This window comes from Micromys minutus, assembly GCF_963924665.1.
Source record: "Micromys minutus genome assembly, chromosome: 1".
NCBI classification, from domain to species: Eukaryota; Metazoa; Chordata; class Mammalia; order Rodentia; family Muridae; genus Micromys; species Micromys minutus.
In genome coordinates, this window is record NC_137969.1 from 138,314,097 (window position 1) to 138,329,279 (window position 15,183).

At 36.8% G+C, this 15,183-nt stretch overlaps 1 protein-coding gene across 8 annotated transcripts in view; it reads right to left on the bottom strand.

Moving 5' to 3' along the window:
* EPHA5 (EPH receptor A5) overlaps nt 1-15,183 on the bottom strand; it is a gene marked incomplete at both ends in the record, with an annotated part of 356,599 nt that overhangs the window by 21,329 nt on the left and 320,087 nt on the right. For all 8 annotated transcript variants that reach the window (XM_080935769.1, XM_080935768.1, XM_080935766.1 and 5 more), the window contains 2 exons: nt 2,302-2,511; nt 7,901-7,962. In XM_080935769.1, coding sequence (XP_080791895.1) covers nt 2,302-2,511; nt 7,901-7,962 — 272 coding nt within the window. The remainder of the gene's footprint in view (nt 1-2,301; nt 2,512-7,900; nt 7,963-15,183) is intronic.

The window sequence follows — 15,183 nt, forward strand, 5'->3', positions numbered from 1 at the left end:
CTGCAGAAAATTCCCAGATCTCCCAGGGCTAGAGACTCAGGTGGTTCAAGTTGCTTGATGCACCTAACTCATGTCGAACTCATGTTCTTTACTAGAGCAGAATGTGCTCTAAACAGCTGCCACCCCTTCCAGGTGTTGACTAAATGTGCATTGCTTTGCTTTTTTGTAACAGAATCTTGCTTTGTAGCCTAGGCTGGCCTTGAACTTATGGTTTACAGCAATCTTCTTGCCTTACTGTACTGAGAGTTGAGAGTGGTAGAAAAATGTTATGATTTGCATGTTATAATGAAATTAGCTCTATCAAATTGTTAGTTTATTGATTATGCTGAGCTTTATGTCCCTAAATTGTTCTTTGTTTACTTGGCTCAGTATGTGTGCATCACTAACTTCTGAGATTCAGGAACCCAATTTCTCATTACACATATTTTCTACAACTTCCGCCACACTGCATTTGTAGAAGAAAACTGCATCTATCAGGGTTTCTGGCTATTCTGCAAGTGCTGCTGCATAACATAGTGACCAGAAGCTTGGGAAAATCTACTCTTAATTTAACTAAGACACCCATGTATCGCATCAGCAATAGACTTTCCATAACCCCAATCTCGCCTGGGCCAATTATATTAAGTGCAACCCTAACCTTAATTAATTCTTAATCGAGTGTTCATTAATGAAAATAATGGTAATAGTAGGTGTAGAAGAGAAGAAATGTCTTATCAATTAATTCATTGATTTAGTGAAATGACCTTTGGAAGTCTTTGTTTGCTTACACAAATTATTCTTGCCCCTTTTTCATGTTACAGATCCTCAAAAATCCATGTGCCACAATCAAAGATGGCAAAATGAGCCATGCTCACCACAGAATCCATGTAAAAATCTTATGAGACACTACAATTTAACAATCTAATTTTATAAGGAGACATGGCACACACAGATAATAAAGTAAGAATTGGAAATGATGAAGCTGTCATTCTGTGTTGAAACAAAGTTGTATACTGTAAGTATATTACATACTTAGAGGTTGAGGATATCCAAGGTGATGATAATATTGAAATTATTTAGAATTCCCTAAACAATCATTAAAAAGTTAAAATTGAAAAAGTAAAGCAAATCATGTTTCCAAATTCTTCTTATAAAATTAGTCACTATTTTCCTCAGCTAATTTTATATCACATTATGTTAGGAACGAATTTGTGTGCTGTAAACCACATATTTATGATAGCTGTTATACTGTGGGTAATAACCACTATTCCATAGATGCAGGCCTAACGGTTCTTATGCATTGTAAATCAAGCAGTGAGACATTTCAAAAGCTCCAGAAAATCAAAAACATTTAAAGGAGGTGAAACTTGTTTTTCAAAAAACATAAACTCTTGAAATGAAGAATAAAATACTTTTAAAATTATTTTACATCTGAGGGCACTATATGACAGACAATTTAAATTTTCCAACAGTACTATTTATATTTGTTTATATGTGCATAAACCCAAGCTCTTCTTCATAAATATATCAAGTAAACACATATTTTATTATTAGAAATTCTATATTTAAATTGCATTTTAATTTAAATAATTGATAAAAATCTCCCTTACACACATTATAATTTTATGAATTCAGATTTTCTGTTATTCGCATCTGTTCTAGACAGGATTTTTATTGCCGCAATAAAACACTAAAGCAACCTGGAGAGAGAAGATATGGTTGGTTTATGCTTACACATTACTGTTCATCATCACCCGATGTCAGAACAGGAACCGGGAGGCAGGAGCTGATGCAGAGAGAGGCCAATGGAGGGCTATTTACTGACTTATTCCCATGGATACCCACCCTGAGTTTTATAGGACCCAGGACCACCATCCTAGGGATGACTCCACCTAAAATGGGCTGAGCCTTTCCTCAAGAACTACTAACTAAAAGCAAACAAACAAACAAAAATATCCTACAGATTTGCTCACAGCCCAACCTTATGGAGGCATTTTTTCATTTGAGGTTCCCTCCTCTCCCACGACATTAGCTTGTGTCACATTAAAATAAAACTAACCTTCACAATATCCATATGAAAAAGAAATATACTGAGATTTGGAAAGTAAATGCTTTTATTATATACATTTATTATTTGAATTTACCTGTACTAAAAGAATGCAGAATTGAATTTTCTATCATCTCTCTCTTTTCTCTCGTGCTTTCTCTATCTGCTCCGAACCTTTTTGGTGGAATGCCTTTTTGCTACTTCTTTTTAACATCTTTAAAAATTAAATGACTTAAGTCTAGTGTGTGTGAGAAATGCATTCTGTTAGATCTTACCCTTGTGGTGTAGGCTGCCTCAGGATCGTCTTCCAGTACCCTGGAAAGTCCAAAGTCAGACACTTTGCACACAAGGTTACTGTTGATTAAGATGTTTCTAGCAGCAAGGTCTCTATGCACGTAGCCCATGTCAGAGAGGTACTTCATTCCTGCAGCGATGCCTCTCAGCATGCCAACAAGCTGGATCACAGTGAACTGTCCATCGTTTTTCTGCAAAGACAGTGGATCATTGGGTTAGCCTTACAGTTCACAGGAGGAGAACTGGGGAAAAGGCTTCTTTCAATCTTCAAATTAGTTTTAACATGTTTCAAAATGCAAATGCAATTTCTATTCAAGGAGAATGGACAACATTAGAAAGCAAAAACTTAACCGATTGTGGTCAAATGAAGAAAAGACTTTGAAAGTTCTTCAAAAATGTCATTCAGCACACACACACACACACACACACACACACACACACACACACACACATGCCTGCAAATAGAAACATGTCAGACAGAGGGTTTTAGCAGGAGGAAAAGAGAGGCAATGGTGTAATAGAATATGTAAATGACTCAAATTCATTATATACATATATAAAACCATTAAATAATAAAAGTAAACAAATATGTAGTTATTCTCTGAACATAGCCATAGATCAAAATCTACAGGATTATACAACTATGTTCAAATATGTTAAGACTATAATTTCCTTTATCATATATATACTCAAGGCAAAGACATTAGTATTATACTTCCTACAAGGAGTATTATAATAGTGCTGTACTTCCCATAAAGATTTGCATGAATTGGCAAAATAGCTTAATGAGAAGAAAAGCAAATAGTCTTAAAGCAGCGTAACATGTTAATGGCACTGTTCTTGTTTTATAGACAATACTCAGAGTCTGATGATGGGTTGTTTATGAAACAATTATTTCTTGTCATTCTACCATTTTATAAGAATATTTTATGTAATATTTAATTATTAATTACCATGAATTATAATTGCTAATAGAAGAAATATAAAGAAGGCACATGAAAAATGATAATATTATTACATATTCTATTCAAGAGGTAAACATTTTGAGCTTTGACTTGGTAACATCTCTGATGGCATGTGAGTCTACAACACCAGTAGAACACTGTGAACTTTTGCTTTGTTCATTTGAAATTACCAGTATTATTTTTTCCAATTCAATACTTATGAATACATTAGTTTATTGATAGGCTTTGTTTACATTGCTTTTTACTCATGTATACTTTACATCATGTCTTACTTATGAAGTATTTTTTGGCTGGTCTGTAAATCTCTATGTAGACCTGGCTTTCCTTGAAATCACAGAGATATGATTTGTGTCTACTTCTAGTGCTGCTGTTAAAAGTTTATCCCAAACACACTCAGTTATACTCAGTTTACATTGTATGTTATGATTGTTCTGGTGGTGGAGTGCCACTAATTATCTTTAAAACAGAAATTTTTAAAAAATAAAAACTAATAAGTTCACAGTTAAATTCTGTAAAATAGAGTGTAATGAAAAAAAATGGGTCATCTTGAGTTACTTTCTGTTATTCCCTAATTATTTGCCCTTAATTTTTTCTCTCTTTTTTAATTTTACTATTCACGTGCTAGCATACCTTCTTTTGTCTGCATTCTCTGCTTAATAGCTCTAATCATATGGCATGTACAACTTTGTATGGCATATGGAACCTCATCTTATAGGATATGAAAAGCAAAGTGTGTCCTTTAAAGAGCGTCAGGTGCTTGTTCTTTAGGTTCTGCATCTTAATTATTTTCTGACATCAGATAAATTAGCTCATTTTTTCCAACCCAGTGCCAATGCTGGCTATACCGCTGAGCATACTTGTTGGTAATCTTTCCAAAAGCTATCTAGATAGACTGGTATGGGTAATGGTGAAATGGCCTGAGGAAAGACAATGATTACTGTAGGGTGGAGGAGATCATGGATCATTACTGACCACTGGAGGGGAAAATATCAACATCTTTTGGGAGTCTGTTGTTTTTGCCAAAGACATTAAAGGCAATAAAGTTAAGTGAACTCATCAAGCTTAACTTATAGCTTGAATAATTTTGAAAAAGCTGATGATGCAACTCTAAGAGACTGGAAAACCTGCAAATGAAGAGCTTTAAATTGGAAAAAGGGCGGGACAATGATGCAGTTTGGGGATGAAAATAAAAACTTCACATAATAATAAAACATGACTGTATGTAAATGCCTTTAGGAACGAAGGCAGGTATAAAAAAAAAGCAGACTGTCATTGGATGAGAAGGAATGGTAGGTGGGAAGTTTTAGAGAGGAGCCAGAAAAAGGAAGGAGAGCTGGAAGCAACATGAGGGCATAACATTCGTCTCTGCGCATCTCTGCATAGATACGAGTTGTTATGAGGGATTTTATAAGGGATGGGTATGTACAGGATGATCTGTGCTGTCTAGATGGAAAATTATATCACATCAATTAGATCAGAGTTCATTGTGTGGTGTTTTCTTTCATGTGGTGATTTAACTGAGTTCAAAAAGAGGTGCAGTTGTTGGACCTCACCAAGCCTGCCACAGAATTTGGATGCATGGGTCTGGTGTGGTAACAACTCACCCAGGGAAATATGAGAGAGGCCACCGCTAGTATATATATGAAGTTAAATATGGCCACTGGTGCAAAAATTAATGCCAGGGAGCAGCGTGGAGAGGTGTCACTCTGGAACAGCTAGCCACCTGGGTCAGAGAGGACTTGGTAGCCAGTGTGAAGTTGCTAAGATAAATTGTTAGTTCTACATGGTGCTCCGGTGCTGGACATAGCATGGGAGAGAGGCAGCGAGAGATACTAATTATTGTTAGGTCTTTTTTTAATTGAACAACTTTATTTTAAAAAACAAAGATAAATGTACAGATTTTAAGCATTATTGCATAACAGTATATGAATACATTTTTGTCAGTATTTGATATTTTTAAAGGTTTGGTAGTATGCCTTAAAATCTTACTAGCTCCAATGAGTATAAAGTACATGTAAAACAAGATGTAACCTGGAAATAGTCAAAGTTTTCTTGGTGTGTTAAGATTAAGCATAATAATTTTTCATCTTTCTTTTTGGCCTTTGTTTTTCTTGAACCTTATACAGTCTGTAAGTTGTTTCTGGGGTGTTCAAAGCTTTCTGGAGTTAGTATCCAATTATCAGTTACTGCATATTATGTCTGTTCTTTTGTGATTGGGTTATCTCACTCAGGATGATATTCTCTAGATGCAGCCATTTTCTTAAGAATTTCATAAAGTCATTGTTTCTAATGGCTGAGTAGTACTCCATTGTGTAAATATAACACAATTTTTGTATCTATTCATCTATTGAAGGACATCTGGGTTCTTTCCAGCTTCTGGCTATTATAAATAAAGCTGCTATGAACATTGTAGTGTATGTGTCTTTGTTTAGCTTTGTACCCCATTTTTAATATGGTTGTTTCATTCTCTGTTGTCTAACTTCTTGAGTTCTTTGTATACCTTGGATATTAGGCCTCTATCAGATGTGGGGTTGATAAAGATCTTTTTTCAATCTGTTGGCTGCTGTTTTGTTTCCTTGACAGTGTCCTTAGCCTTACAGAAACTTTGCAATCTCATTAAGTCCTATTTGTTAATCTTTGACCTTAGAGCACAAGCCATTGGTAATTTGTTCAGGAAATTGTCTCCTGTGCCTATGTGTTCTAAGGTTTTCCCTACTTTCTCTTCTAGTAGTTTCAGTGTATCTGGTTTAATGTGGAGATCTTTGATCTACTTACACTTGAGCTTTGTACAAGGAGATAAGAAGGGGTCTATTTTCATTCTTCTGCATGCTGAGTGCCAGTTGAACCAACACCATTTGTTGAATATGCTGTCCTTTTTCCATTTAATGTTTACGGCTCTTTTGTCAAAAATCAAGGACCATATATATGAGGGCTCATTTCTGGATCTTCTATTCTATTCAATTGACCCATGTGCCTATCTCTGTACCAGTACCATGCAGTTTTTAAAAAATTGCCTTGTCATAAGCCTGAGGTCAGGGATGGTGATTCTCGCAGATGTTTTCTTGTTCTTGAGAATGGATTTTAGTGCTGAAAATAATGCCAGAGAGCGACAACCCAGGTCAGAGAGAAATGAAGTCCTGTGTGGAGTGGTGACAAGCAGAAACCAGTCATGTGCTTTTTCAACATTTATAGGAACACATGACCATAATCCCTCACAGACTTTTTTAGCATTGTCATCAATTTCATAACAGTCCTTTCCCTCAATAAGAAGGAGCAACCACATTTATCTTAAAAAGTTCCAGACTTTACTCAGATATGAAAATGTTACATTACTTTAAACAGGCTGTCTCCAAATAAAAGTGACTTTATATCAATATTTAAAACCAGGAGATGTTAATATGACTGTTTTATTCCTGAAACTGAGACCTGTGATTGTATTAGCTATATTCTCAGGCTGACCACTTTGCTGCTGATTCTTTGAGGCATCATGTTTTCTAGACTTCAGTTTGATATCTTTAGTAATGATCTGCATGGACATTTTAGACATGTTTTCTTAAGTGTCCATTAACATGAACAAGGAGTGCATCTATATCAAAGTGCATAATGAAAAACTGGGAGAAAAGAGCAGAAGAGATGAAAGATGAGGAGGTGTGCTATGAAATGCTGTCCTTTGGACCTGACTCGATTACAGTGCTAATTAACTCACTGCAGCTGTGGTTATATGCAAAAAATATGAACAATATGGCATTATTTAATATTCCATCAAGTATGAGGGAGGGTATCAACAAAGCCTCTTCTATCTTTGACACTGTTATCTGGAAAACAGAGCATCTTCTATCTCATTGTGGCAGACACTGGAAAGTTGTGCTTGCTCCAGACAGTGACTTGCCTTTTCTGATTATTTAAGCTACACTAATACATAGTGATCTCTCTCTCTCTCTCTTTCTCTTTCTCTCTCTCTCTCTCTCTCTCTCTCTCTCTCTCTCTCTCTCTCTCTCTCTCTCTCTCACACACACACACACACACACACACACAAACACTCACACACACACACAGACACAGGGTAGACACATACAGGGCACACACACACAGGGCACACATACGACAGTCAAGTAGAATCAGAACTTGCTGACGGGAAGAAAAGGATCATTGGAAGTGAAACATGGTTACGTGAAAGTATGGGGTGAGTATGTTCAAAGCCATTCTATACATGTATGAAACTCCCAGAGAATAAATAAATCTATTGCAAATTTTTGAGTATTTGTTCAACATTTATTTACTGTTTCCATTATTCTTGTTTCTGTCCATTGCCTCTTCAATTTTCTTTCCTGTTTCATATACTTTTCTTTATTCTTTTCTGATTTTATCCCTACTTTCATTTTGTTAAATGTAATTATATACTTGTATAAAATTACAAGACTGTATAATTGGATTTGTATAGGTTTCCTGAAAAAGCCTTACCATAGAAATACCAGTTTACCGTTGCATATAATGGTGCTGCTTAATTTACTTTGAATGTGTTTCAAACTTTACCATTGAATTTGCTCAATCCTAATTCCCATTCGTGAACAAAACATATACAGCAATAGGTAGCTATACTAAGTCCAAACCTTACCTTTAAAAATGTGTCTAAGGAGCCATTCTCCATGTACTCTGTCACTATCATCACAGGTTTACCTGGAACGAAGCACAGTGAAGCCAAGTGTGGTGAGAAGCTGATACATTCTTGGCTAAATCGCTATGTATTTTTTTTCCATAAAATATGTTTTGGTCATGTTCTCCACACCCCCAGCAACTCCCAGGTCCTCCCTCTGTTCACAACTTTATGTTATCTCTTTGAGAAAAAACAACAGCAACATCACAATCCCACAAAACTCTTATCTATGAGATGCAAAGCAGGCATTTTTGCAGCCTCTATGTGTTTGTGCGTATGGCTGTGGTTGTACACATGTAGTTCATACATTCATTTCACCACTATTGTTATATTTAGCTGCACACACACATACACATATACAAACAAGTGTATGTGTGCAGGAGATGGAAGAAAGGAGGGAGAGGGCATGGATTCATGTGTGTGATCTCAATTTAAAAAGAATATCTATGTAACATGACTACAACTTAGTTATTCATGGCCCTAGTGTGGTTTATGGTGCTGTGATGAAAGCTTGATTAGAAGAGACTTGGGAAAGAGTTTATTTGTCTTTACACATCCTTATGACTGTACAACATAGAGAGAATTCATGTTAAGAACTGTCAGGCTGAAAGGAAGGAACTATGGAGGAAAGGTGTTTAATCACTTGAGATAATTATACAATAAAACCCACCAAATTACCTAGAACATGCCTTTCTTTCCAACAGTTCTAAAAGTGATCTTCTCTAACTGTCCTATTATGATACTGTCAATATAAATGAAGTAAATATATTTTTCTGACATCCATGTTTCTTTCCTAAGACTTCTTTTCTTCTTTCCCTTTATGCATTATACATATCATGGTTATCAGGACACTTACCTCAGTAGCCTTTCCTAATTCTTTCAGATGTATAAAGGTTGTTTTAAAATGATTGCTTTGGATTGCATAGAAAATGGGGTACCAAACTAAACAAAGAATTCTTAACTGATTAATATTTAATTTCTGAGGAAAGCCCAAAGAAATGTTCAAAATCCTTAGTCAACAGGAAAATGCAAATCAAAACAACCCTAAGATTCCACCTCAGACCAGTCAGAATGGCAAAGATCAAAAACTAAGGCGACAGCAGATGCTGGTGAGTATGTAAAGAAAAAGGAAAACTCCTCTATTATTGTTGGGTTTTTAAGCTGGTACACCACTCTGGAAATTGGTCTGGCAGTTCCTCAGAAAATTGAATATACTACTACCTGAGGACCCAACTATACTACTCCTGGGCATATACCCCAAAGATGCTCCAAAATATAACAGAGACACATATTCCACTATGTTTGTAGCAGCCTTATTTATAACAGCCAGAAGCTGGAAAGCACCCAGATATCCTTTAATAAAGAAATAGATACAAAAAAAATGTGGTATATTTACACAATGGAGTACTATTCAGCAATCAAAAACAATGACTTCATGAAATTTACAGGCAAATGGATGAAACTAGAAATTCTCATCCTGAGTGAGGTAATCTAGTCACTAAAAACACACATGGTATGCACTCACTGATAAGTGGAGATTATCTCAAAAACTTGGAATACCCAAAATATCATTCACACACTACATGAAGTTCAAAAAGAAACAAGACCAAAGTATGGATGGTTCAGTCATTTTACAAGAGGAAACAAAATATTCATAGGAGGTAGAGTGGGATGGACTTGGAAGGAAGGGACGAGGGGGGGGCAAAAGGGGGCTAGATCAGGTATGGGATTAAACAGGGATGATATACAGAGGGTTGATCAGAGGTGTGTAGCGATGGAGGATGGGAAAATGGGGTTGCTACTAGCAAGTCCCAGATGCCAGGAGAGCAAGAGGCTTTCAGGACCCAATTTGGGTGAGATTAGCTGAAATGCTCAACAAAGGGTAAGGAAATTCTGTAGAGACCATATTCAGAGGTTAGGCAAGGTCGCTGGTTGGGTCATAGGGCCACCCACTCATCTCCAAATTCAGTAGAATGATTAATTTTATGTTTCAAGTAGATCATCTTAAAGAATTTCCAGAAAACAAAAAATCCTTTGGTTTTGTCAATCAGAGTAGTTCAGAGATTGTGCACAGCTATAATGACGGAGATCAGTTCTCAGTGTGGGGGGTTTGCAACCTCATGGGAAGAGCAACATTACCAATGTACCAAACCTTCCACAACTCCCAAGGACTAAAACACCAACCACTGAGCACATATGGAAAGAACTATGGCTCCAGGTGCATATATAGCAGAAGATTACAGTGTCTGGAATCTATGAGAGAAGAGGCTTTTGGTATTGGGAGGACATGTTTTCCCAATGTTGGGGAACGCCAAGGCAATGGGGTGGATAGAGTGATAGGAGGAAATGCACCTTAGTGGAGACAAGTGGAGGGGGAGTAGGGAAGGGAACTGGGGGTGGTGGTGGAAAGGGGTACTATTTGAAATGTAAATACAGAAAATATCCAATAAAATAATTAAGAAAAAAAAAAGATGGGCTCGGCCCATCTGCCACCCGGACCAGCAGTTCCTAAAGTGTTAAAGACTGGTGAGTAGGAGATCTAGGCAGCCAGGGGGCAGAGAGATCTCTGCAGAGTGTGCACAGAAAGCACACCCCCTGCCCTGCCTGATCCAGGGACCAGGAACACAACTTTGGAACTTCTGTTTCCACCCTGTGACTCTGGGGCGCAGAACAGGGCTCGGCCCATCTGCCACCTAGACCAGCAGTTCCTAAAGTGTTAAAGACTGGTGAGTAGGAGATCTGGGCAGCAAGAGAGCAGAGAGATCTCTGCAGAGAGATCTCTGCGGAGTGTGCATGGGAAAGTGCACCCCCTGCCTGCCTGATACAGGGACCAGGATCACAACTATGGAACTTCTGTTTCCACCCGGCGACTCTGGGACGCAGAACAGGGCTCGGCCCATCTGCCACCTGGACCAGTGGAGATCCAGGGACACAGAACAGATACAAGGGAAAGCAAGAACATATCACTGACAACAAGATGGCAAGAGGAAAGCAAAAGAGTATATCCCAAGGAAACCAAGACAACCTGGCAACACCAGAACCCAGCTCTCCCATAACAGTAAACATTGGAATGCCAAACACTCAATGAAAAGAAGACGCAGACCTAAAATCATACCTCAAGACCCTGATAGAGATCCACTTCTGAGCATATACCCCAAAGACACTTTAATACACAACAAAGATATATGCACCACAATGTTCATAGCAGCTCTATTTATAATAGCCAGAAGCTGGAAAGAGCCCAGATGTCCTTCAATAGATGAACGGATACAAATATTGTGGTACATTTATACAATGGAATACTACTCAGCCACCAGAAACAATAACTTGACCAAATTCTTAAGAAAATGGCTGCATCTAGAGAATATCATCCTGAGTGAGATAACCCAGTCACAAAAGAACAGACATAATATGCAGTCACTGATAGTGGGATGCTAACCCCAGAGGCTTGCACTCCCCCAGAAACAACTCACAGACTGTATGAAGTCCAAGAAAAAAAGAAAAAAAAAGTCATGCTCAATCCTTACCCACCAAGAACACATTGACAAATTCCGGGTTGCACCCTGCATTACATGTACTGTTTGCTCATTGTAAAAAAAAAAAAAAAATCTTTATACACCAAGAAAACTTTGACAATTTCCAGGTTGCATCTTGTTTTACATGTACTTTATGCTCATTGTAACTAGTGGGATCTTGATCACACTATCAAACCTTTAAAAAAAAAAAAAAACAAGTACTGACAAAAATGTATTGTATACTTTTATGCAAAAAATGCTTAAAATCTGTACATTTATCTTTGTTTTGTAAAATAAAGTTGTTAAAAAAAAAAGAAAAGAAAAAAGAAAAAGTTGTTCTGAAAAAGGCTTAGATGGACATTTCTAGTCCTTAAAGAATCAGAACTCTAGATCTGATATACCAGTTCTTCCCTGATTAATGCTCAGGTCCCTAGGGCAGATAATCCATCTTCATTTCTGAGACTTCTGAATCAAAGGTCACTATGCTGCCACAGGCCAGGGCTTACAGCTTGAGGGTAATATGTCATGGACCTCTGCAGCCCAAATCACATGAGTAAATTTTGGTTAAATATGCTGAGGATTTTATTTGCAATCTGGAGAAGCGTGATTTTGACACTAACTACCATATGAGCTGCAACAAGTTCGCCATCTTCTATTCCCAGTTTTAAGCTGGTCCAGTGATGTTAATTATGGCGTCTTTCTCAGAATTCTGAGTTTCTCTGAGTCTCTCTTCATCAAGTAGTGCCATTTTTACAATTTAGAAGTTTGTTATATGATTTGGTTGGTATTACTTTGTAAATTTGTTAAGCACTTTATTTCTGAGATAGTGTTCTTGTTAGATGCAGGTGACCTCCCACAAGAAACCTTATCAACACAGAATGTTTGTGGGTTGATTTTTTAAATATAATATTCCTATATAAAATGATAATAAAAATAACAAAATTCTTTAAGTATGAGAAAATAACTCAAACATTGCCATCACATTTAAAATTTCATAACATTTTTTGAATACATGACATTTTACTATAGAATAAAAATACTTTCAGTAAAATTAAGCACTCATTTAAACTCTCTTGAGTTTAGGAAAGATCTCTGAAAACAAAAGTAGTAACTCTTACATCCATTATTTATATTTTATATTTTAAACGTCATATAAATAGAAGTGAGTTTACAAAACTATGAGCCTCACTGTTCTTAACTTAATAATATTCTCAAGATGAATCTTTTACTTAGGAATTGATTAGTTCAGGACAAAGTTTGCATACTTAAATACAGCAGACCCTACAGAAGTGCAAAGTAAGCTATAGAAAATTTGACAAAATAATATAGAAGAGACGACTTCTTCATTTTCAATCATTTAAAACGCACTGTTTAAATTTTAAGTTGGACAGTTTAATTTCTCACTCCAATCATTATGTTCTTATGAAGTGCATTAGAGGCAATTTTCTCTTAATGGAGTGTTATGGTGTATTAGGACAGCAGGAAATTTTCCTCATACTCTTTAAAGCTAAACATTTTCTTTCCTTATTAACTATATGTAATATATTTCTAGAAGGTGTACTAAGAGGGGGCTAAAGAATCAAAAGGGGATTCACAATGTGTCCAGGTAGATTGTAAAAAAGAATTCAGCTCTGCCAGAGCTGGACCAATACAGATGAGGAAGTCCACAGCCAAACATGGAACTGAGCACGGGGAATCTCCAGTGGAGAAGTTAGAGTAAGGACTGTAACAGCAGGAGAGGTTTGCAACCTCACAGGAAAAACAACAATATCAACCAACCAACCCCCTGAAAACTTCCAGGACTAAACCACCAGCCACAGCGTGCACAGGGGACCCATATCTCTAGTGGGATATGCTGCAGAGGATGGCCTTATCTGGCCACATCAGGAGGAAATGCCCTTGGTCCTGTGGAGGCTTGATGATCCAGGATAGAGGAATTCTATGGTGGGGAGGCAGGAGTGAGTGGCCAGATGGGGGAGCAAGCTCATACAGGCAGGAAGAGGGAACTGGGAGGAGGTATGTGGAGAAGGAACTCTTTAGGGGAATAATAATCCAAAATGTAAATAAATAAAATAACCAATAAAAAGAAAATAAAAAAAGAAAAATAGACAACGCCTTGTTTTCTGTGCTTATATCATGAAATATGAGGAGGAATGAAAGGACTATTGTTTAGCAATTGGACTTCCAAGTAATAATAGTTAAGAATTATGAACCAAAAAAATAGATGTTGGTTATGATGTAGGGAAAAATACCACTTTAACCACTTTTGATATGAATATAAACTGATAAGGCAACTATGGAAATCAGGATGATATTTCTTCAAGCAATTGGAAACTGAAAAACTAAATGATTGAGTTCTACTATTCAGTGAGTAGGAACCCTAATCTTAAACACATTCACGTATGTTTACTGCTATATGTTTAGTAACAGCTAGGAAAGAGAGACAGTCTAGAAGTCTCCTAGGAGTTTTGTGGGTAAATAACATGTGGCATCAACAATGAAATTTCTTGTAACAAAAAATGAAATGTAACATTTGCAGAAAAAAATGGGTTGAAATTGATGTAATTATTAAATGAAACAAAAACATACCAGACTCAGAAATCTGTATTATTTCCTCTTATATACATGAGTGTAGTGAGTGGTGGTGTGGTGGTGGTGGTGTTGGTGGTGGTGGTGTGTGTCTGTGTGTGTGTGTGTGTGTGTGTGTGTGTGTGTGTGTGTACATAATCATGGGACAAATAGAAGAAAAGGGATACCAAGAGAGATGAAGAGGGATTGATCTTAAGTGAGAAAGCAGAAATGTTAAAAAGAAGACAATGAAATATCTGTGACACAACGAGAGAAAAGGAGGGGTGCTGGTGGATAGGGGGAATCAGCCAGAGAGGACAGTTAGTGAGAGAATCAGGTGAGGATATAAATACATATTTTCAGTGGTTATGTCAGCATAACATGAAGAAAAGTTAATAGATATTTTAGCTTATTCTCATAAATCAGAACTACTTCTAATTTGAAATTTATTTAATGATAGTGGTGGTCCTGAAAAAGAGTCAGGCAAATACTAAAATAAGAAAAGCCATGCTTAGGACTCTCTGGGTCTTAATCTGATATCTTAGAGTACATTTTGGATTTTTATGTTTATGAATCAGTTTTCTTTCAAGAATTGAAAATTTCTTTGCTCCTCCAGGTCTGACTGACAAGCAGTTTAGGCACTAACTTCAATGTTTCAGACTTTAGTCCAGAGAAGTATCTTGTTAGGTAAGATGTGTCTCTTATATTTGCTTACTTTTTGAAATCAATGCTTACCAGGGAGAAAGTTGAAATCTCACTGAAAAGGAAATATGTAGGAATGTAGTCTAACATTAGCTCCTTATCACACAATGTACCCGTGTTTCTGTGAATTGCATCTAAAGTAGAACTAAGAGTCTGCACTTGCTGAAGGTAATCGCTGATGAAAGGAGGAGTCCCAATTTTCTGGAATCAACTCAAGTTTCCCGAAACCTTCCTCAGTTAGGCTATTTCTTTTAAATCCACCTAATCTATCTCTGCCCTTACAGAAATCATGCTGAGGGTTGTGCTATTACAAACAGTAAGAAGAACTGAATTCCTATCTAGTTGTACAGATCACAAACTTGTTTTAACTCACAATCACAAACGAAAGGAAAACAGGGCTCTATATCTGTTCTTAACTCATCAACTTATATTTTTGGTACTTTTGCACTGTAACCCCTT